The sequence below is a fragment of the Ambystoma mexicanum genome, chromosome 8 (assembly GCF_040938575.1).
Source record: "Ambystoma mexicanum isolate Mex_15411 chromosome 8, UKY_AmexF1_1, whole genome shotgun sequence".
In the NCBI taxonomy this organism is placed as follows: Eukaryota; Metazoa; Chordata; class Amphibia; order Caudata; family Ambystomatidae; genus Ambystoma; species Ambystoma mexicanum.
Genome location: NC_090929.1, coordinates 87,722,084 through 87,745,075, shown reverse-complemented (window position 1 = coordinate 87,745,075; position 22,992 = coordinate 87,722,084). Strand labels below are relative to the sequence as shown.

Genomic DNA, 22,992 nt, shown 5'->3' with positions numbered 1-22,992 from the left:
CTCAGAGTTAAAGAGGTGCCATTTCTTGAAGAGGAGGGTCGTGAGATACTTCCTGAAATAATAAGAACGCTAATGGAGTTTCTCTAGCATATATAGTATAGGTTGTGTTAAGTTCATATGATTTTAAACTGTGTCACATCAACACCTAGGCTTGTCCATGGAGTGGCATACTGTGCCCACGCAATATAATATTTATGTGTATGGATGTATGTATGTATTCACAGCCCCTTAAAACCTTAAAGCTCTTTTGGGTGATAAAAAAAACTGCAATGAAAGATCTTTGAGTACAATGCAATCTATAGGGCATGATGGACTGATAGCGGAGATGGGAAAGGCAGTTTCTGCAGAATTCGACCATATGTCCAAGAGCGATGATGGTTTGTCCCACCGCTGACCGGCCCACTCTGCCCCCAACAAGCCATCCGACAGTTTGCTTGGGGTAGAAGGCCACCATTCTATTATGCAATGGACATGATTCTTATAAACCTGTGGGTTTTCACCCAGGACATTGAGCGAAGGATCTGGGTGTTAACGGGGCAAGCCAAATTCCAACCCCACAATGAAAGATAAAGCCAATTCCTGCAGCTGTTGGGTACCACCCAGGTCATCTCCAGTTTAGAGCTACTGATGTGGTGTGCCTACCCATGCCGACACACTGACTGTCAGTGGGACCTGGGGTTCATGCAGTTTGTTTGTTTGTTTGTTTATTGATTTGATAATGCGCACTAAGCCCTTAGGCAGCTGGGCGCAGCAATACAAGAAGTCTCAAAGCTTAGAAGTTCCGGTTCACCCGGTATTATCGCATTCTCTAGCGGTAAGGGGGGGTCAACCTGCAGGCGTGCCATTGGCCAGTGTTATTTGGTCGATCCTCTGTATTATCCATCCAGTCGTGTGTCGGGGGGAAAATTCTGCCGGGGTCGGCCGGGCCGTCCGCAGACCTCCGGGCAGGGAGGCCCCAACTCCTCCCGTATATCCCAGAAGAGATAGAGTATGAGACACACACAAGAAGCAAGGTGACTCTGCTGTTTATTATACAAAAACGGCAGTGATGGGTCAAGGATCGTACACGTCCGTCCTGACACACACACAATCGTGGGGCTCGCAGGCCCTTTTTACCTTAGTATGACGCGCTACTTGCGTCATCTTAGAAAGTTAGCAAAAAACCTATCGCCACTCTTAATTGGTTGCTCGAGTGGTAGGGTTAGTATAGCATACGTATAGAGAACAATATTAGTGGACAAGGGTTAGTCAGGTGATATATCTGGGTTGTCCCTACAATTAGATACATGAGAATTGTTACATGAAGACTCCTGATGATTGGTTAATGTTAATGGCGTCAGTGATAAGAGCCCCATGTTTTGATTGGTGCGCCCGCGAGCTTCCCAGCCTGGGACCATCGCTGTTCCCAGCTCTCGGTGTACCTGTCATTTGCAACAATGTTTCACTATGAGTACGTGCAGACAGTGTGAAGACTTATTCATGAGCTGGAAGGCCGACTACTCCCACTGTCGCAGATGTCCATTGACCCTTTTAAGTGTATCTGCCTGTGTCTTGTAACGAGGGATCCAGACGCCTTTTTTCTCCTGGGCTTGGCATCCTGTCAGGTTCGGCTTGGTCACGTGAGGTGGGACCGTGTTTGAGGCAGAATTCTGCACAATTAATATTGTTTTTCCACTGTGTGCCTGGTTTAATTTGCAGGTGCGACTTTAACGTTGGTGCGCGGCGTGCGAGGTTGCAACATCGTGCCCTTGATGGTCTGCTTTTGGAATGTGGGTTTGCAACATTACGACCTTGGCTGTCTGCTTTCGCCAGGCTCATTCTGCAGGATCAGCAACCTGACTTTTGTTCTTTTAACGTCCATGGGAGCTCTTGCTTGCGGCCTACTTAGGCCTGGTGTATAGGTGGAACCGTTTGGTGCACAGGCGCTTTAGGTTATAGTATCATATTGTCTTATGACCAGTATCGTGTCTTTGTTATATTTCTCATTATGGCACCTGGGTTTAGGAGAAGCGTAAGCAAGCTCTTTAGATGAGTTCATGATGCGTCTTGCATTTCTGCAGTTTGAGAGCCTATGTGGAAAATAATAAAGATGCACGTCCATGAGTATGTCTGTCGCCTACGTCATAGCACTGGGTATATTCTTCGTGTAGATTGGTGCGGGAGTGTCCAGTGTGTATATTGGCACAGGTGTGCTGACCGTTGGCTAGGTCGTCATGGCATCTCTAACGACTTGTAGGTTTTAGTCTAGTTGATCCGTGCCGCAGGTGTCGGCATGGGCAGGACGGGCTGCTGGGCAGGCAGATGGACACATCCGTATGTTCCTGTACCAGGGTATTTGGTCGTCTGGTAGATGGGCAAACTCTTCTCGTGGCGGGTGTCTGGGCCGTGATCCTTTAGGCCAGGCGCGAGAGGGGAAGGACGGGAGCCTGTTTTTCCATTCTCCCACTTCACGTGCCTTGCCAGACACGGGGACCTCTCGATGCCCGTGGGTGTTGGGTGGGTTTATCGTCTCTCTGCCATGCATTTCCCTGTGGTACTGGGGTGTGCCCAGTTAGTGGGGTATTAAGAGATGGGTTGAGCTCCAGTCCTTCCTTCCCCCCAGTGACACGCACCTAAGCGCTAGTGGGTCATGCGACACCACCCAATGTGTATTTCCAGCATTGTGAGCTTCCACCCCTCCCCCTGCTGCATTTTCTTATCTCGAGGTTGACGAAGCTAGTGTGGAGGTGGGGGCCGGCATCTGTCTGCCATTAAAGGATATGGCCCTTTAAGGATTTCTATGTCATATTTTCGTTTTTTGTACGTCACCAAACAAAAAGACCGATTTTTTTTCCAGCTGATTTTACGCGTCGTACAAAAACAGAAAAAATTTCTTTGCTTCGCCCCCTAACCCTGACACTCTTGCGGGATTTGATCAAAATCAGGGAGTTTCACCTCCCTCAGCCCACTCCCTCAGCCCCCACTGGCTCCCACGCGAACCAAAACTCCCCTGTAAACAAAGCCAAACATGCAACACACAAACACTTACCCGTTCTCCCCTGATGGCGCTTTTTGGGGCCTGGCGTGCCTGTCAGCCCCTGCGTGCACTCGTGTGAGGCACGGGCGTGACAATCTGATTTAGAAAGACCGCTCTATGCGGTCACAGGGCGGTCTTTCTAAATCAGTCTTTATTTAAATCGTTTTTTTAAAAACTATTCTTTAACTTAAACCCCTTTAAGGCCCCCTGCTTCCATGTTGGTCAATGACACGGGTTCAGTAATACAACACACCATGAAGGGTTCCCCGAGGGCTTGAATCCGCTTAAAATGAAAGACACAGAGTGTGATACCCCCTCCTTATCACCCTACCCCAGCCAGGATTTCGCAAGCACTGTCCAAGGGTTGTTTCACAGCTGAGGAATCAACAGACAGCTCAGGATTGGTCACGGATGTACAATTCAGTTTATTTGGCTTTGACACACACACACAGGGTTTTGATTTCACTGGGCCCACCGGGATGGGGTTCAGGAAAGGCACAATCCCCTCACAGGGGCGCCCCGGCTCTGTAGCCAACTTAGGACTTGGGTTCAAGGTCCTTCTCTTTCTCCCTTCTTATCAGGTCTGCCTCGAAGACAGAATAGACAGTGTCTTGCACGTGTCTGGGTTTTTATGGTGGCCCAACACTTCTTTTTTGTACCTTTGCCTTTCTTGAATGCTTGCTGAGGTTGTTGGTACACATGTTGGTCCTCCTGGACTCTCCTACCATGTAGCCCAACCTGGCGCCCTAACATCTTCTGGCAGGGCTTAACCATTGAGCACAGCTTAGCTAGAGCCCAACCTGGCGCCCTAACATCTTCTGGCAGGGCTTAAACATTGAGCAAAGCTTAGCCAGTGCCCAACGTGGTGCCCTAACATCTTCTGGCAGGGCTTAATCATCGGCAAAGCTTAGCTAGAGCCCATCCTGGCACCCTAGCATCTTCTGGCAGGGCTTGATCATCAGGCAAAGCTTAGCTAGAGCCCAACCTGTCGCCCTAACATCTTCTGGAAGGGCTTAACCATCGGGCAAAGCTTAGATAGAGCCCAACCTGGCACCCTAACATCTTCTGGCAGGGACTAACCATCTGTCATGCCTGGGCCACTGGCGCACACATTGGCAACCATCATGGACTATTTTGAACTCATTTATCTTCATAATAATCTTTGAACAACCCCTATTCACACTTTGGTCCTTAATTTCCATTTGCACGACTTTGGTACTTTCTTATTTAATTCAGCTAACCACATGTACCATAATGCACCTTGCTACAGTTATCAATTCCTGGCTATTCCCATTCATCAGTATTGGAACCACAATCCCCAGAAGCCCTAGCGATCTGTGCTGCTTCCACCTTCTCAGTACCAGAGAGGGAGGAGGCAGATTACCTTCAGGTGTGCTGCTCCAGGTGCTGCCAATTAGCCGGCTTAAGTACAGGGCAGGGCTGTATTTAAGCAGCTGCCTGCAGGAGCTCAGTCTCTTGCATTAAGAGTTCTCCCAGCACCTTTTTGCCTTGAGCCACGATTTTTATGCGGTTCCTGTTGCCGTATTATCCTGCTTCTGATCCAGTGCCTCGCTGCCCTGCTCCTTTGGGCTCCCTGCCTTGCAGCCTGCTACACTCCGCTGCCTTCAGCCCTAGTCCTCTGGGCTCCCTGCCTCGCTGCCCTAGTCCTCTGGGCTCCCTGCCTCGCTGCCCTGCTCCTCTGGGCTCCCTGCCTTTCAGCCTGCTACACTCCTCTGCCTTCAGCCCTAGTCCTCTGGTCTCTCTGCCTCGCTGCCCTGCTCGTCTGGGCTCTCTGTCCGCAGCCTACTACAGTCCTCTGCAGTCCACAACAGTCTACCTGCACCTTGTGCCATCCGTTACTCCGGCCCTGCTTCCTTGTTTGCAGCCCCCCTGTTTCCTGACTACTGCTCCCTTACTCTCTTCTTTGTTTGCAGCCCCCCTGTTTCCTGACTACTGCTCCCTTACTCTCTTCTTTGTTTGCAGCCCCCCTGTTTCCTGACTACTGCTCCCTTACTCTCTTCTTTGTTTGCAGCCCCCCTGTTTCCTGACTACTGCTCCCTTACTCTCTTCTTTGTTTGCAGCCCCCCTGTTTCCTGACTACTGCTCCCTTACTCTCTTCTTTGTTTGCAGCCCCCCTGTTTCCTGACTACTGCTCCCTTACTCTCTTCTTTGTTTGCAGCCCCCCTGTTTCCTGACTACTGCTCCCTTACTCTCTTCTTTGTTTGCAACCCCCTGTTCTTGATCCCTGTCCTTCTCTTCCTTGAGTCTTTGGTCCTCCCTTAGGTTATCCATTTCAGTTATACTGTTTCTTTCATTTTTCCTCCTCTCCTGGAGGTTTCCCTTTTTCCACTTCTTCTTTGTCTTTTCCTGTCTGGTGGCATTTCTTTTCATTGTCTGTCCCTGCCTCCTCTCATTCTTTGCCTTTCTTTCCTTTTCTGCATCATCCTTTTCCCCTCCTTCCTTCTTCCTGCACATATTCATCTTCACCTACTCTTCTCCGTTCTTGCTCTCTTTTCTATTTACCTCCACTGCTTTTCCTACTCCTTTATCTTCAACTCTCTCTCTTTGCTCCTAGTTTCTCCTCATCACCTCCTCTCTGCTCTAACTCTCTTTTCTTCGCCTCCTCTCTGCTCTAACTCTCTTTTCTTCGCCTCCTCTCTGCTGTAATTCTCTTTTCTTCCCCTCCTCTCTGCTCTAATTCTCTTTTCTTCCCCTCCTCTCTGCTGTAATTCTCTTTTCTTCACCTCCTCTCTGCTCTAATTCTCTTTTCTTCCCCTCTGCTGTAATTCTTTTTTTTTCCCCTCTGCTGTAATTCTCTTTTCTTCCCCTCCTCTCTGCTGTAATTCTCTTTTCTTCACCTCCTCTCTGCTCTAATTCTCTTTTCTTCACCTCCCCTCTGCTTTAATTCGCTCTTTTCTTCACCTCCTGTCTGCTCTTATTCTCTGTTCTTCACCTCCCCTTTGCTCTAATTCTCTCTTTTCTTCACCTCCTCTCTGCTCTAATTCTATTTTCTTCCCCTCTGCTCTAATTCACTCTTTTCTTCACCTCCCCTTTGCTCTAATTCTCTCTTTTCTTCACCTCCTCTCTGCTGTAATTCTCTTTTCTTCATCTCCCCTTTGCTCTTATTATCTCTTTTCTTCACCTCCCCTTTGCTCTCATTCTCTCTTTTCTTCACCTCCTCTCTGCTCTAATTCTCTTTTTTTCACCTCCCCTTTCCTCTAATTCTCTCTTTTATTCCCCTCTTTTCTGCTCGAATTTCTTCACCTCTCAATCTCTTCCTTCTCTTTTTCCGCCATTTTGCTTTCTCTCCTCCTCTCCACCTCCTAACCACTACAACAGCCTTCTCTGCTCTTTCCTCGTCCCTCCTGCCGCTCCGCACTTTGCGCTCTGACTCCTTACACCGCCGACAAAACCTTGCTTCTTTTTATAGACAAACTTGTCTGGAATTCAAATGCATGGTTTAGGTTTAGACATCACCTGTGGGGTAGTTGGAGTGGGGCTTCCTGATTGACCTATACTAGTATGGACAGCATGTCATTCAGGTGCATTCGGCTCTGGGTACCAATTCTATGTCAGGGCTGGACACCATCTAAAGACCATTTGGCGCACTTACAGTCTGTGTGCTCCACAATGGTGACGCCCTGATCACGGTGGTAACTTGTGTGATGACTGATGAAGCCGCTTCCTCCCTCGCCTCCTAATGCACATGGTCACGTTGCACTTGCTTGTGGCGTCCACGCGCTTGGGCGCTTTTCACATTCATCAAAAGGTCCACCAAGACCCATAAGCACATGGCTATGGCCCAACCATTCCAGCTCCTGCTCTGATACTGCTGACTACTCTTGGGCCACAATGAGTTTCTGGCCTGAGGGGCGGCCCATCCAATGAGGCTAGGGATGGTTTGGGGAGCCAGCAGAGTCCACACCTATCGGTTCCGGGATGAACGTCACTGAATGGATGGTGGTCTTGGCCTCCAGCGCCTCCCCGAAATCCCCGTCTAGCCTCCAGCATGTGACTGTCACAGTAGATAATGCCTGGTGCAGTGGAGGTGATGTTAGCATGTACCCAATAGAGCTTACTCCATGCTTGATGCCCCATATTACACTCAGACTAACCTTCTTTACAGTCAGTAATATCACGCAGGCTAATGGCTGTGTCCTCACAGAGCACGTATGTACCCAGTTACTGATAATAGAAAATAAGACAGCTTCCTCCAACCTTCAAGCGTCTGATGAATTTAGATGGCACTACATTTTCCACATTTGTGCACCGGAGAGACTCGGTTGTGTCCATTGTATTTATTTAGTAATAATGCCGTTTCTAGATTATGAACTGGGCCACAGGCACCCGAGTACTGCTGGCTGTTTCAGAGGACGGTCGGGTGACGGGGTGCACAGGAGACTGTTTAGTGCTGTCTAACTGTCCTCCAGACCTGGAGTCTTTAGCCTGTGGAGGTAGACCACACGGGCCAGGGCACAGTACCAGCTTTCAGACTGGTCAGGGAGAATCCAGGCTCCTGTCTAGGGCATCAAGGAGGTGGGGTGCATAGGAACAGTTCCACTAGGTTTGGAGAACATTCAGCAGTAATGGGGCAGAGGAGCAAAAACAACCAAGAGAACGTACGCACAGAAACCACAATCATTCATTCATTCATTGGAAGGCGTAAGTCAATCTCAGAGCCCGTAGATGAGGAGTGTTTTCTAAAACTTTGATCACATTTCCGGAGGACCAATACATGTGAAAAGTGGGCTTTATATGCCAGGAAACACTGCGATCACCAAAATTAGAATAACTGCAACACCTTTTCTTGCCCAAGTGAGGTGTGTTCTAAACGTCCTTTATGCCCTTATTAAAGGTGTTGCGCTATTAGTAAACGCAGAGGGCATATGCACATCACGCCTGTTTTACTGCCCGCTACATTACAGGGTTCGCGACAGGTTTCCAGGGGCACACCGCCAGCAGGAAAAGCCACTTGATTGCAAGGTGGACTACTGCAGAAAAAAGCACACCATTTTTCACCTCCTCTCCAAAGCCTGAGGTCAGAATATAGGAGGTCCCCTAAAGCGCCTCTTCACTGTAGGCATCGCTGATCCCCACCATTGCAATGTAATCCAAAGAAGGGTCAATAAAGACCCTCCTCTGCATTGTGCTCCACTACTGTATATAATCCTTTTACTCCCTCAAAATGAGGATGCAAATGTTAAAAAAATCAAAATAATGAAATACAGTTGGAACCAGTTTAGTACATCTGCATCCATTTCCCCCATACAGGGGGTGCTCCTTCTATCAGGCGAACCCCACAGATTACCACCAGTGGCAACAGTAATTACCGGCGCACATGTAATGAGGGTTTTATTTTCCCTCTTGCCTCTTTTCATCATTACAGAGAGACAATAACATATCCTATATTTATATTCTGTGAGCTGTTTCTGCTGTCGCTGAGGTCTATATATACAGATATTTCAGCCCACATCCCTTTAACGATGCCGTGCTACCTCAATAACTCCCACCTGGTGTTGCTGCGAGGCTCCATGTCAACATTATACTTTAAGTGCTAGCATTGACAACACATCCATTATTGATACATATAACTGAGACGGGACGAGTCCATGCTCCACTTCATCATGTCCTTCTAGAGCGTCCCCGTCTGTGGAACGTTCCGGAGTAGCTAAGATTCTGAAGGGGTCGGCTCTTTCAGAGCCACTCCTCTGCCACGTGTGTTTCCTGCCCTCCGCAATGGGGACCAAGAGTATGCTCCATGACATGAATCCATGTTCCTCAGTGCCCTCCTTATCCTGCCCTCCAGTGGGACATGAGGACCGGCACCGGCTCACAATCAATAACTGGAACAAACCCTCTTTAGACCCTGCTTCGACAGGCCCATATAAATCATGCATAGTTCTAAATGCAAATGATTAGCAGCATTCAGGGTGCCAGGATGTAGCACTGATTGTATTGTGTTTTACAGCCTGGATGGGCTCGACCCTGCTGCTCTGTGAAGCTGAGCAGGATCGGCCTTGGTTGGTTTGTGGATGGGAGACATGAGACATGCAGTGGTGTTGTGACAAGGGGGGTAAGCTTTTAATGATGTCAGTTTTAGAGGCCGTCTTATGATTTGGCGATGGATCAACTGATACAATTAGCAAAAGATGGCAGCTTCCAACACATGAGTTTTGCGTGTGTAAATGTGAGAGAATGAAAGGTAAAACGCATAGGAAACATTTTTCAAATCCATTGAAATATGCTAAAAAATACATGCCCTTTGCATTGGGCTAATAAAATATCTAAGATAATTTCCAATTTAGCAATCTACACAGCAGGGATTTCTGTCCCATAGGTACACAGTTAATCCTATTGTGTTGAGCTGAAATGGTGGCCTTGTAAACATTTACGGTACCATCTGACTGTGTCAGGTCCGATTTCCCAAGAAAATGTATCACCTATACTTAATTGGAGATCCAGGTGTCTAGGCACCAAACCTACCAAACCTCGATAGAAGAAATGTAATGTTTTCTGGCACCTGGGACTCAAGACTCCTGTACAACGTCCGCAGCCTCTGACTAAATTCCTTGGAAGGGTCGGAAAGGCCCAACATTGCCCAAGCATTCAACATCAGGGAGCCATCCAGGAGTGGGGAGTGAAACTGTCCCTCAGGAGTGAATTGACACCAGGAAGTAGCATTGATACATAGAATCCATTCTTAGAGTAATCGGACACCAAATCAGGATGTCCAGAATGCATTTATTACTGCAGTGGAAGCCTATTGGTGTCAGATCTGGAGAGCAGGGGCGGACTGGCCTACAAAGAACTCTGGATATTTCCTGGAAGGCCTCTGCACACTGGGCAGTGATGGACTGGCCTATAGGGAACTCTGGATATTTTTCTGTAGGCCTCTGCACCCTGGGCAGGGGTGGACTGGCCTATAGGGAACTGTGGAGATTTCCTGCCAAGCCTCTGCACTCTGGGCATGGGTGGACTGGCCTGCAGGGAACTGTGGAGATTTCCTGGTAGGCCCCTGCACTCTGGGCAGGGGTGGACTGGCCTGCAGGGAACTGTGGCGATTTCCTGGTAGGCCCCTGCACTCTGGGCAGGGGTGTACTGGCCTGCAGGGAACTGTGGAGATTTCCTGGTAGGCCCCTGCACTCTGGGCAGGGGTGGACTGGCCTGCAGGGAACTGTGGAGATTTCTCAGTAGCTCACTGCATCATAGGCCTTTGTTTCCGAATGTTCAATGGAAAGGGGAAGCTTGCTCAAAACGTGTATTATGGAGTTACTTTAAATTATTTTCAGGGCCTCTGTTGGTTCTCAGTCCACCCCTGCTGGAGAGAAAGTGTAGTGCAGGTTTAGTCCCCACTTCTGAAAGAACATGGTGTGGCTAGGGCGCCTGAGTCTAGTCTCCAACTGAAAAAACAAGGAATATGATTGTTACGTCAGGAAAGGAATCTCAATTGTACCAGAACACCAGGCCCGGCCTTAGGGGGGGTGAGCCGGGCGACCGGCCATAGTGCCACGCCCCCTAGGGCGCAATTATCCCCTGCCACGCCAGCTTGGGCCAGTCTTTCAAGGGCTCCCCCGAGCTGGCATAGTGGCAGAAGGCGTGGAATGCGCCTCATTGTTAGTCAATGCGCCCGCGGCAGCAGAGCTCATTTAGGAACAATTGGGTGCTGATGCACCCTATTCATAGAATTACCTCCTCGTCGGAGCGAGGAGGTTTAAAAAAAAAAGTGACACTTCCTGGCCACGCCCCCTGTTGAACAGGGGCGTGCGTGGAAAGGGGGGCGGCAATTCGCCCAGGGCGCTGCTGCCTCTAAGGCCGGCCCTGCAGAGCACCCAAAAAGGAGGCGAAAGAGGCACCAATTGGTGGAACCGCTCAGCTGCCTTAAACACCACTCTGTCATGGTATTTATTGTGCTCCCCTGCAAGAAACACTGCATGAACCGCGATGTCCCACAGGACACTGTGCTTCCATGAACTCCTTGTCAAAGCTGGACGAGTCTTGGCATGAGTGCCTGAGAGCCGTGGAGCAGCGGGGCAGTGCAGGTTCTGCTTTGCAAAGCATTGTATTGCAAAAGAACCAGCATGCTCCTAAATAGTTCATTTGCACTCTTAACTATGTACTGCCACCAAGCTGGCACTGGGTACTATTAGTAAACGTTGTGAGGAACGACTTCTTTTACAGACGTTCATAGAGGAACTACACTTTTCCTAAAAGCACCAGATTTATGAACAAAAGAATGCGACGTAATGACTTCAAAACCTCAACTCTTGCAGATGCCTGATGTATGGCCTGACAACGGCCCTAGTGACCGCCAGTAATGCGGGCCTGACAGCGGCCCTAGTGACCATCAGTAATGCAGGGCCTGACAACGGCCCTAGGGACTGCCAGTAATGCAGAGTCTGACAACAGCCCTAGTGACTGTCAGTAATGCAGGGTCTGACAACGACCCTAGTGACTGCCAGTAATGCAGGGCCTGACAACGGCCCTAGTGACCACCAGTAATGCAGGGTCTAACAACGACCCTAGTGACCGCCAGTAATGCAGGGTCTGATAATGGCCCTAGTGACCGCCAGTAATGCAGGGCCTGTCAATGGCCCTAGAGACCACCAGTAATGCAGGGTCCGACAATGGCCCTAGTAACTGTCAGTAATGCAGGGCCTGACAACGGCCCTAGTGACCGCCATTATAGCAGACTCTGGCAATGGCCCTAGTGACTGCCAGTAATGCAGGGCCTGACAACGGCCCTTGTGACTGCCAGTAATGCAGGGCCTGACAATAGCCATAGTGACTGTCAGTAATGCAGGGTCCGACAATGGCCCTAGTGACTGTCAGTAATGCAGGGTCTGACAACGGCCCTAGTGACTGTCAATAACACAAGGAGAATGTCCTCTGAGTAGACACCGGGAGAGCATTCTCCTTGCAAAGCCCTGCTTTTACATTTGAAACAAAGGAGTTAAAGTACTGCCCCTGTGAGGTCTGCTTAACATCTACTGCACACGTCCTTCTATAAGCAGGGCATTTCATGGACGGCAGCAGCAGTTTTATGCTTTACTGATGGTTCCATATAACTTTTGTAAATCAGAAAAGTGATAGACTTTTTAGAAATTTTGCAGTTGCTCTGTTGCACACGCTGCAGCTCCCCTGCAATCCTTACACCGCCTAAGAATTGTGGTGTGTGCCCTACCGTTAAATTGACAGAGCACCCTTATAGTGAGTAAACATTATTTTTGAAAAGACTGCTAAAATTATCGTTACACAGTATCATACCATATAATAAAAGACCAGATATATGTTTGTCTGAAGCTGCCATGTGCCCGCTTTCGCCTGTTACCGCTAGAGGGGGCTGTTGCCTTGCGCATACAATAAGAAGACTTCACGTTCATCTTCCAGGCGAAGAAAATGTGTATTTCAATAACAAAAATGTGTGTGCCAATGTGTATTCCAACAACAGAAATGTGTATTTTAACAATGATAACATACAATTCGATGCAACAAAAGCCCAAGGCAGGGATGCCACTTTAACAGCATACTACAAGTTGCATGAAGAGAATCATGCTGCACGTGAAGTGTATCACTCTGACATCCCTCAACATTATGAGTCCAAAACCCATAAGTGGAATCCAAGACAATGAGGAGCAGATACAACAATTGGCCGTTGTATGTACTATGTGGAACTTTCAAGGGATTCTGTGAGATTTTGTTTGCCTTTCCTACTGCTCCACGCAAAAGGAGTAAGATCCTTTACAATAGTTTTTTTCTATTAACATAAATTACGTGAAAATACAGCAGATAATATGTTTACACTCTGAAAATGTCTTCCTTTACGCACATTAGCCAGTGTACACAGGCTTTTCCACTAGTTCTGAATAATTGTTTTGAAATATCGTGCACACAGATGTGCGTCTTCACCCCAGGGCCATTCCCATGGACCATACATTACCGTCTACACATGTTATGCAGAAAGAAGAACGACGCAAGAAGCACTGTGCAGAACATGGCCTTCACAGGGACCGGAAGCCTCACTACTTATACTTAGCACCTTGAAGGTTTCCCGCCAACCCGAGGCACATGCCTTCCAGCTCTGGGACATGTGCTGCATGATGTTCTGATCTGTGCTGTGAGAAAACGGGAGCTCTTTCATGCTAGAGCAGTTTTGCTAATATTGGCTGGATGACCTAAAGCTTGATGCACACATGTGTGTATGTTTATGTACACCTGATATGTAAAGGACTGGCTAATAAACATGTAACTAACAGTATGAAAGCCTACTGCGTCACCCGAAAGCCGTGTCATGGTAACACATGCATGCCTAGTGCATCATGGTAAAGTGGTGTCGTAGTACCAGTGTGCATGCCTAGTCTGCCATCCTGTCGCGGTGCCTAGTATCTCTACCTAGGGCGCTGTTATGGTATCTTTTTCTTTTTTCTCACCTCTGCATTGACTTGGGTATACCGTCATGAGTGGAAAGTGACATTTAAGGGAAACTGTGATTGCTGACACACTTTCTGCACCAGTGCTATGAGTAATGTTCATCATTCTATTAAAGAGGGTCCAGACTCATGGGCACATTTGCATACTTGAAAGAATGTAGAATAAAACTAGTACTGTCTCTCCTGCCACTTTTGCACTGTTCTACAGCTAAGAACAGGTGTGCATGTGAAGAGTGGCCGAGTAATGTCACCCAGTTTTCCACCTGCAGTATAAAAACTTTTTATGTTAGGGACTCTAATGACATTCTGGTGTCAGCTACCATAATGCCCTAAATTGGTGTATAACTAAACATATTTAATGTACTGCCCAGTTTAGATGTGAAGGGTGCAGGGACGGCATGCATGCCAACATGTCCCATTCCATTCGGGAGATGCCAGTGGAGTCCTGGATTTAACTTTGCATTCTGGGACTTGTAGTCCTGGATTTCCCCCCATCATGAACCCAGGACTATATGTCCCAGAATGCACAGTTAAAACAATGACTAGACCATGAGCCCCTGAATGGGAAGGGGCATGTTGGCATGAATGCGCCTTGCGATTTAGAGGTGAAGGCAGCGACATATGTATACATGCCCCATTCCTCATTCCATTTGGGAGAGGCTAGTCCAGACCTGGCTTTATCTTTGCATTCGGGGTCTCGTAGTCTTGGATTTCCCCATTGTACACCCAGGACTACTAGTCTCAGAAGGCAACGTTAAAACCAGGACTGGACAGTTGCTCCTGAATGGAATGGGCCTTGTTGGCATGTGTGCGAAGGTGTAGCAAGTACCCGCCACCTCTCCTACCAACGCTCTGTTCCCTCCACGCCTCCAAAGCATGTGGGGCACCGATGGTGGCACAGCGAGGAACCCGCCACCATGGGCCGCATTCTGCTGCCTCCCGGTACCTTTCTTCTTCAGCAATCAGAATGAGGACTTTGCCGCTCCATAGCCCCATTCCAGCCCCTAGTTCCATGTATGGTGTTGCCCCGCCCCTGCAGCCACATTTAAATGTCCCACGAACCTTTTCTGTGCAGTGTAATGTGTTAATATCACCCAAGGTAATGGTGCTCTCTAAAGTTTAATCACTGTTATGTTCTGACCATGAGCCCTTAAATCCCTTTTCTGAAGGGTCATTATGGCTGCATAGGAACTGTTTATCAGGAAGACACATAGAACATGTGCTCTGCTTGACATGTAGCATATTGCAGAATCTCCATGTGTTTAGCTGTACACGTTTTTAAATAAATAGAAAATTAGAAACTTAAAGTGAGGATTTTGCTGGGTTTGTTTTTCTTTTTCATTGTGAATAAAATCCCCCAAAACTAGGAATAAAAACCCTGTTAATGGCAAAGTTAACATCTGTTTATTTCATGTTTGTCAATCAAGTTGGCCATTTCATTTGTGCGTGAGATCGCCGGCCACGTTGGGGCAGCAACGTGACGGATAATTAAAACATTCTAAATTCATTTCTTTTACTCTCATTATTCTTTGGGAAAACATTTATTTTTCTCAGTTTTACACATAAGTACATTTGACGTTCATTAGGAATTCGCGGTCTCCATGAAACATTTTCCAGATGTTTTGAACTGCAACTCCCATCAGCCCTAGCAAGCATATTCAATGGCGCGGAATCATGGGAGCCCTAGTCCAACACATCAGGAGAGCCGCAGGTTGCAGACCCCTGTCAGTGTAGCCGCTACCCCAGTGCATGTCACTAGTATGTTTTGGAAGATGCAGCATGTATGTGCCTGGAAATTCAGCACGCTTGCACGGCTGGTGAGGGAAGATGGGGGTCCGTTTGGATGTGGGGTTCGGCCATTCTTCCTGTGGTCCACGAGGCTTCCTGTTTGTCTGCTCTGAATGGACACATTTTCCCAGGTAAGATCCAGGAAGAGTGGAAGGTGTCTGGCTGGGAGTGTCAGAGAAGCAGGGAGTGGGAGTGGGGACCAGACCCCTGCGGGTGGATCCCTCGAAGGGGAGGGGATACGAGCTAGGGTTGAGAGAACGAGAGATAGAGAGACATGGATAGAGAGAAGGGCAGAAGACCAGGTTCCAAGGAACATACGTGCACCATGCAATGGCCTCTAACGGGGGGCGGGGCGCATGTCTCTCTGGAGGAAGTTGGAGCACCATGATGGTACAGGGACTACAGGACAGGACTGAAGGAAGGACAGAATAAATGACAGTGAGCAGAGCCGGCCTTAGGGGGGAGGGGCGAGCCGGGCCACCGCCCGGGGTGCCACGCCCCCCCAGGTCGCCATTAGCCCCCGCCACGCCAGCTCGGGGGAGTCTTTCAAGGGCTCCCCTGATCTGATGTTGTGGGAGAAGGCGCAGCCAGCAGCCTTTTATTGTAAAAAGTACCCGCGGCGGCGGATGCATTTAAATGCGCCCCTCCGCTGTGGGCACTTTTCATAAAAAAAGGCACCATTAGCCCCCTACCACGCCAGCTCGGGGGAGTCTTTCAAGGGCTCCCCCGAGCTGGCGTAGTGGCAGAAGGCGTGGCAGGCCCCTCATTGTCATTGAATGAACCCGCGGCGGTGGGCTCATTCAATGACAATGGGGTGCTAACGCGCCCTATTTAACCTCCTCGCCGGAGCAACAAAAAAAGTGGCCCATCCTGGCCCCGCCCCCTTCCGACCCGCCCCCTGTTAACCAGGGGCACGCAGTGGGCGAAGGTGGGCGCCAAGTCGCCCAGGGCGCTGCTGTCCTTAAGGCTGGCCCTGGCAGTGAGGACCAGAGAGGAGTCACCAAGTGTTAAACGCCACTGGTCTGTCCTCAGCCATCCCTTGGGTTACATGTTCCCTTACCTAGAACCCGTACAGTCAGAGCAAAGTCTGTGTGCGGTGGGGCCCCCTATCTCTGAAACGGATCTTAAGGCCCGCCAACACGTGCTTCCAAATGAGTGCCCATGATTGTCTCTGCCCCTTCCGCCGTGTGCCAGCGTAGCATTAGTCCTCAGCACAAGGTCTGCCCAGCTGCTGGTATATTTCGTCTGTAGGCAACGAAGTACACCTGGGCTCATGGCAGGAGGCCTTTCCAAAAGCTGGAATGCTTTTCCCTAGTGTCTGGTTCCTGGGATATTAAATCCCACCCAGGTCCGCCCCAGGCATCCTCTGGAGTGTTGGGCCTGTGAGCTCTGCCTCTGGTCCGAATACAGAGTGCTTAGAAATAGATATTGGAGGATTGTTCAGTTACTGGGCCTATCAGTGGAAAGGAGTGGGTGTAGATTGAGGGCTGAATGTTAACTGTAATTCTGAATAAAGACCCTGACAGACCAATTGACAAATATTAAGAACGAAAGACTTACAAAAAATACAATACATATGATGTCTTTTGTCCTGGAGTCCTTTCGTTGTAGTTCCTGCGAGGAAAGCCGGACAGCAAGCGTTGCATATAGTTTGTATCCAAGGGTTCTAGACCGCCCAATAGGGGCAAGTGGGAAACGTTGATGCTCGTGTAATGAGACGCACCGCACCACGGGAGGCCCACCGTAAGCAGAGTCTGCACTAGGAAGGGCTGAGTAACTTGTGAGGGTGGAAACTCAGTGTAGGGACTAACGGAGGCGGGAGGCCCGCAGCCCATCTCCCGTTCGTGTGTAAGGAAGTAGCACCAAGAACCACCAAAGTAGAGGGCTGCATTAGCATTTCAGCGATATACCCCTTCTTTTAAATGTTTACCTAATGAATGAAGTTACGGGTCGGAGGACTCCCCTCTACCTAAGAAGAAAAGAGCTGGACCAAAGATGATGCCAAACATTGAGCCTCCTGTTCACAAGAGAGGTCGCAGGAGGATAGCTCAGGGGCAACGTGTTCGCTTTGGAAGAAACACAGGTTCCCCAGGTCCACGCTTAGTAACCCCTGGGTATTAAGAGTGTTATAAATAACATATCATATCATATATCATATCAAGGATGAGACAGGAGAGAAATTCAGAGATCATTCGCCTCTGAATTGACTGCCGAGGGATTTGCACGTGTTGAAAGCTAACCACGAGCCATTTCCCAATCTCCTCCCTCCACCCGTGCGCCAAAAGTGCCTGTAAACGCAGGGAACCCCAACCTCCCTGGTTTCTACTCATGAACCATGGTCTGATTCTGCAAACGCCCCAGAGGATTTGAATTAGGCACCGACTCATTGGATCTGTAGATGGGTCGCGGACCTCTTGCAAAGCCGGCGCTCAGGGCATACAGGTGGCACGATCTATTTGTGTAGCCGTGCATAAGCCTCTTGTGAAATGTGACCTTCTGTCTTGTTGCTCTAGCCATAACCTTCTCACACGTCTGCTCTGCTTCAGGAGCTTTCAATAATGTTTGCCCCAAATCATCCAAACGCAAATATGCCAATCACAGTGCCCATCCTTTCCCACAATCTCAGCAGCCGATTGAAGGATTTGTCTGGTCATATCCCTGGGTTTTGCAATCTGTAAAAAAAGATGATCATTTCTTCCATTACACATTTGAAATGAATTTAGTTATCATCTGCCTCACGCCCCCATGCTGCGGTCTCATTCTGAAAGTGGATCTCAACCGTACTAGGGATTTGGGTTTCAATCACCACTGGGTGGTATTTGTGCAGAGTGACATGTTGCATAAATGTGCTGCCAAAATCACATGAGGTTTCCATTGATTCAATCAATGTCTGTGTTAATGTCTTCAGTGCAGCATGCATGAAATCCTGACACTAGCGGTATCGCGGGGATCAACGATCACTTCCGTCTCCATTGAGTAACACTTGGCAGAGTGACGCTTGTGTGCACACGAGAGGAAAGCTCAAATGTCTGGATTGTACACAACGGGACATGCAGGTGCTGCCACAACTGTGGAGCACACAGTAATGGCAGTGTGTTTTACGTTTCAGCTCGTCGCGATCAGAGAGAGCCAATGCCTGGACGCATTCACGCCACGCCACCGAACGGTACGTAGATGTTCGGAGCTTTGAGCTTTCTTCTGTCCGGGGGGATCCGGCATTGCTCTGCCAAGTGTTTCAGTTTAATCAGCATTACTTCGAATTCTTTGGACTATACCTTGTCCCTTTACATTACATATCATTTGTATATCCCAGATGTGGCCCACTGGAATAGGTCAAAGGCCTTTTTGAATAATGCACACATTCTTGGCTTCCTAGATTACTATATCTGGGGTCTCTCTTAATAGGGAAGGCCCTGCATGGAAGAAATATAGCCCCCTGACATTCCTCCGCTCGTACATCCTTGACGGGCCATTTTAAATGATTTCTTTAGGTACCTGGAAGAATAACGTACCCACTCATAATGGGGAATGCCCATACAAAGCCAAAATATGTGTAGCCCCACACCCAGTATTCCCCCACTCAAGTCCTCCACTGATGTCTCAATCAGCACCATTTGTAATGATCCTTTTAGGCCCTGGGAAGGGGATACCCATGCTCTATTAAAGTGGAACCACCTCATCAAGAAGGACTACTTATACCCATACTGCACCAATCCTCCTTCCTTCACTGTGACTTTTTTAGTTCTGGCTAACAGGTGGCACTTAATCACCACCTGTGAACCACAATGATTGAATTTGGGGTACAGCTAGGCAGGGGAATACATGTAGGCAGGCATGAACAGTTTATGGGTATTGTTTGGTTATTTACTGACTCACTGGCATCTCATGGCCATGCTAATCCCTAGTCCCACCCACTACCTGCCCCGGCATGCCCAAACCACATTCTCCTGGGAGCTCCTTGAGCTAACTCTATCAAGGAGTAACATGAAACCTTGGCCTGCTAGTGTTAGTCTAAGCAGTACTGCTGTGAGTTTGTGCATAGCAGTGGCTCTAAACGTGCTACTGGTGCAATATAAGTGTCTCAAACAAGTGTGCCTTCAGCCACCCCGTGTATATCTGTTACCTGCACGGAAGTCCTGTTAATACCAAGAAATGACAAAGCCAGCATTGTTGCCAACAGCAGAGCTATCCTTTCTTATTGACTAGCCAAGTAGTAACATTGTGACAATGCCTGGCAAATGGCTTTCCCATGCCTATTCAAAAGCCCAAACTGTTGGTTTTGCCCACACTTGTTAATTATTATATTAAGTCCCAGGAAGGAAATGCTTGCCCTCAGAGTGGTTACCACTCTCCACCCTCCTCCACTATCCGTTCATATATTGCCTGCACTGGTCACTGAGTAACTTTCCCGATGCCATGATACTCACCTGAGGCCCTCACTGGAGAGGACGAGCCCGCCACTGCACGGCTACTTCCCAGTGGCGGTCTGTGGCACCCAGATTATTTAGCCCGTGAGGGAGCTGGAGATTTAAGATGGTGGTGAGGGCCACCACCTCTTTGGTACCTCAGAAAACCAAAGAAATGGATGAAGTGAGTGTGGAGGGCAGGAGGGCAGAACTTGCATCGTATACCCACGCCAATGCAGCATGGTATCCTTGGTTGATCTTCGTTTTATTAATTGCAAAATGTAAAGTCTGCCTGTTTTTAAGTTTGCTCTTGTTTCTCGCTTTAGCCCTTCTGGGGCATGCAGCTGCACCTTAGGGAGTTCTTCAGGAGTCATCGCAATCGAAGGGCCTTTAAGAAGGAAGACGCTGCTGAAAGAAGGGAGAAAACCTACAGTAAGTCTCCTTTGAATCCTTTACCTACACCAGGAAGAGTCCCACATGTCTGTGCAATCGTATTCCACACCCAAGGGCTCTCTGGTGCAGGGAGCAGTGAAACACTTGTGTATAGGCGCGTTATAAATGCCATATCATATCATTATCTCCTAGGAAGATTGCAGCTTCACTGACTGCGAGGCCCATCTGGCAATAATAGAATGAAATTGACCACCTCATATACATTTATGAGGGACAAGATAGACTGGTCCAATGAGAGCTACATGCAATGTGGGCGTGGCCTTTATTTAAAGAGACAGTGGCGAGACCTAGCGCAGAGGAGATCAAGACGCAGACGGAAACTGTCTGTGTGTGATGTCGTGTGTGATATGAGTGTTCTCTGTGCATCTTCCTTCTGAGTCTGTCATTTGGCTAAACGTTTTTTGCAAGGCTTTGATGATGAAAATTGAACTCAATGGTCTGTAATGCTTACAGTGTAATTCAGATCCCTGCGCCAGCTTGTTCGTGAGTGCGGGTGCGCCGTAGTAAAGTATTTTGGGGGAAGAAAGATATCTATATGCCTCAGGTGTCCACCTACCAGAAGACCCGAGAACACATTGGTTGAAAATGAAGCGAGCTGTTCATACTGTCAAGGAGTTCCCTCCTTCTCACCTGAGTCCGTTCTTTACCGGCGTCCTTGGTTGATGCCTTCTTACGGATGGAGCGGGTTTTGAAGAAGGCAGCCGTGTCTCTGCCGAGTCCAGAATGCGTTCAGTTTTCCAGGAGGCCGAATCCAGGAATCCAGGAGGCAATGCAAGTTTGCTAGAACTCGAATCTAGGAGGTAAGATGAAGGGGGAGGACAAGGAAGGGAAAGTGGGAGTGGAAAAGGAGAAGAACCGCAAGCTACGGAGCACACGTCTGGTCGCTACCTCGCAATAGCATTGAGACGCGCAGAGCCGCGGAAGGCATGGTCTAGAAATAGAGAAGGGCTGCGTCCAGCGCATGGAGCGAGAAGGGAATACGCTGGACGGCCATATTGGAAGTATTAATGCGTACAAGCCCGTTGTGACAGGGACCATGAAGCCCTAAAGGGCGCACCCTGTGATTCATGACAGCATGCCTCCTCCGAAGACCCTTCCCTCCTGGTTTGCCCGGGTGGATGAGGTGGAACCTTCTGAGCAGCTGTGGGGCCTTGATGTTTGAGACAGGCTCCCAGGTTCTTTCACTAGGAGGATATCCTTTCCATTCAACCAGGTATTGAAGCTGGCCCCTTCTATACCTGGAATCACAAATCCAAGATACCTCATATTCCAATTGGTCATCGACCAGTATAGGAGGAGGTCTGGAGGATTTTCGGGAGGATGGATAGTAGGGTTTCAGTAAAGATGTGTGAAAAACTGGGTGTATCTTCTTCTAGGATTCTGGCAATTTGATCCGATAAGAAACAGGATTTATAATTTCTTTAATGGAAAATGGACCATAGTACTGAGGGGCCAGTTTACTAGGCCGTAGATGTCGGGTAGAAATTTTTAGGATAACCAGATCTGATCTCCGACTGCATAAGAAGGGCCAGGTCTTCTTCTGGAATCTGCATATTTCTTGGTCTGTTTCCTGGCCTTCTCCAAGAATTCCTTGGCTTCCTTATGTATGTTGTCAAGGGTTTCGATCCAGGAGTCAACTGTAGGTACTGGCGTAGATTGAGGAAGAACAGAAGGCAGGACCGATGGATGAAATCCTTGACTGCAATAAAAGGGGCTGATCATAAGTGCCGAATGGTCAGAATTGTTGTAGGCGAATTCAGCCACGGGTATCAGGAGTGACCAGTCATCCTGGACCTTGGTGGCGAAGCATCAAAGATACTGTTCCAGGGTTTGATTGACACGCTCTGTGATTCCGTTGGTTTGATGGTGATAACCTGATGAAAGGGCACGTTGGATCCCTAAGCATTGACAGAGATGTTTCTAGAATTGTAAGATGTATTGAGGTCCATGATCCGATATAATCTTGGAAGGGAGTCCATGCAAACGGAATATGTGTTCCAGGAAGATTCCTGCTAGTTCAGAAGAGGATGGTAATTTATGCAGGGGAGTAAAATGAGCCATATGAGTGAACAAGTCTATGGTAACCATGATGGTGGTGTACCCACGGGAAGGTGGCAGTTCCACAATGAAGTCCGTAGCGATAATCTCCCAATGCCTTGTTGGCAGTGTAGGTTGTAGTAGAAGGCCCGCTGGTTTCTTGTTATCGTGTTTATTTTGGCTGCAGACAACACAGGATTGAATGTACTGCCGTACGTCGGGTCTCATCCTAGGCCACCAGAATTGCCTTTGTATCAGACGGAGGGTATTGGTGACACCACGATGTCCGGAGTGTAGGGTATCATGACAGAGATTCATTATTCTTTGTTGTAGTTTTTTTGTAGGTATGACCAATACATTGTCCTTGAACAAATAACCTTCCCGGACCTTTATATTCCATTGATTTCTTTTGGATGTGTCCTTCCACAGATCAGAGGATTGGGTTTGGGCTTGGATTTCTTCAAGGAGGTTGACTGCCTGGCCCACAAAGATCGTGGGGGAAAACATCTGAGGATATGCCTTGTCTTCAGTGGGCTCGTAGTACGGTCATCAAGATAAGGCGTCAGCAATTAGGTTTTGTGATCCTGGCACATGAGTGATATGAAACTGGTACTGGGCGAAGAAATATGCCCAACGTGCCTGGCGACTGTTCCTACACTCCAAAGACTGCAGAATCTGGAGGTTCCGGTGGTCCATACGGACCTGAACTGGATGTTTAGCTCCCAGAAGTAAATGTCGCCACTCAGTGAAGGCTTGGCGGATGGCTAACAATTCTTTTTCCAGGACTGAATAATGTGTTTCACTGGGAGTAAGGTAATCAATTGGGTGTTCCAGTTTATCTCCTAATTCTTGTTTCAGGACTGCG

At 48.5% G+C, this 22,992-nt stretch overlaps 1 protein-coding gene across 6 annotated transcripts in view; it reads left to right on the top strand.

Annotated features, from left to right (window-relative positions):
- The window catches only part of RALGPS1 (Ral GEF with PH domain and SH3 binding motif 1), a 2,625,553-nt gene that overhangs the window by 2,479,200 nt on the left and 123,361 nt on the right, over positions 1-22,992 (top strand). For all 6 annotated transcript variants that reach the window (XM_069609374.1, XM_069609372.1, XM_069609376.1 and 3 more), the window contains 2 exons: positions 18,341-18,397; positions 19,964-20,069. In XM_069609374.1, coding sequence (XP_069465475.1) covers positions 18,341-18,397; positions 19,964-20,069 — 163 coding nt within the window. The remainder of the gene's footprint in view (positions 1-18,340; positions 18,398-19,963; positions 20,070-22,992) is intronic.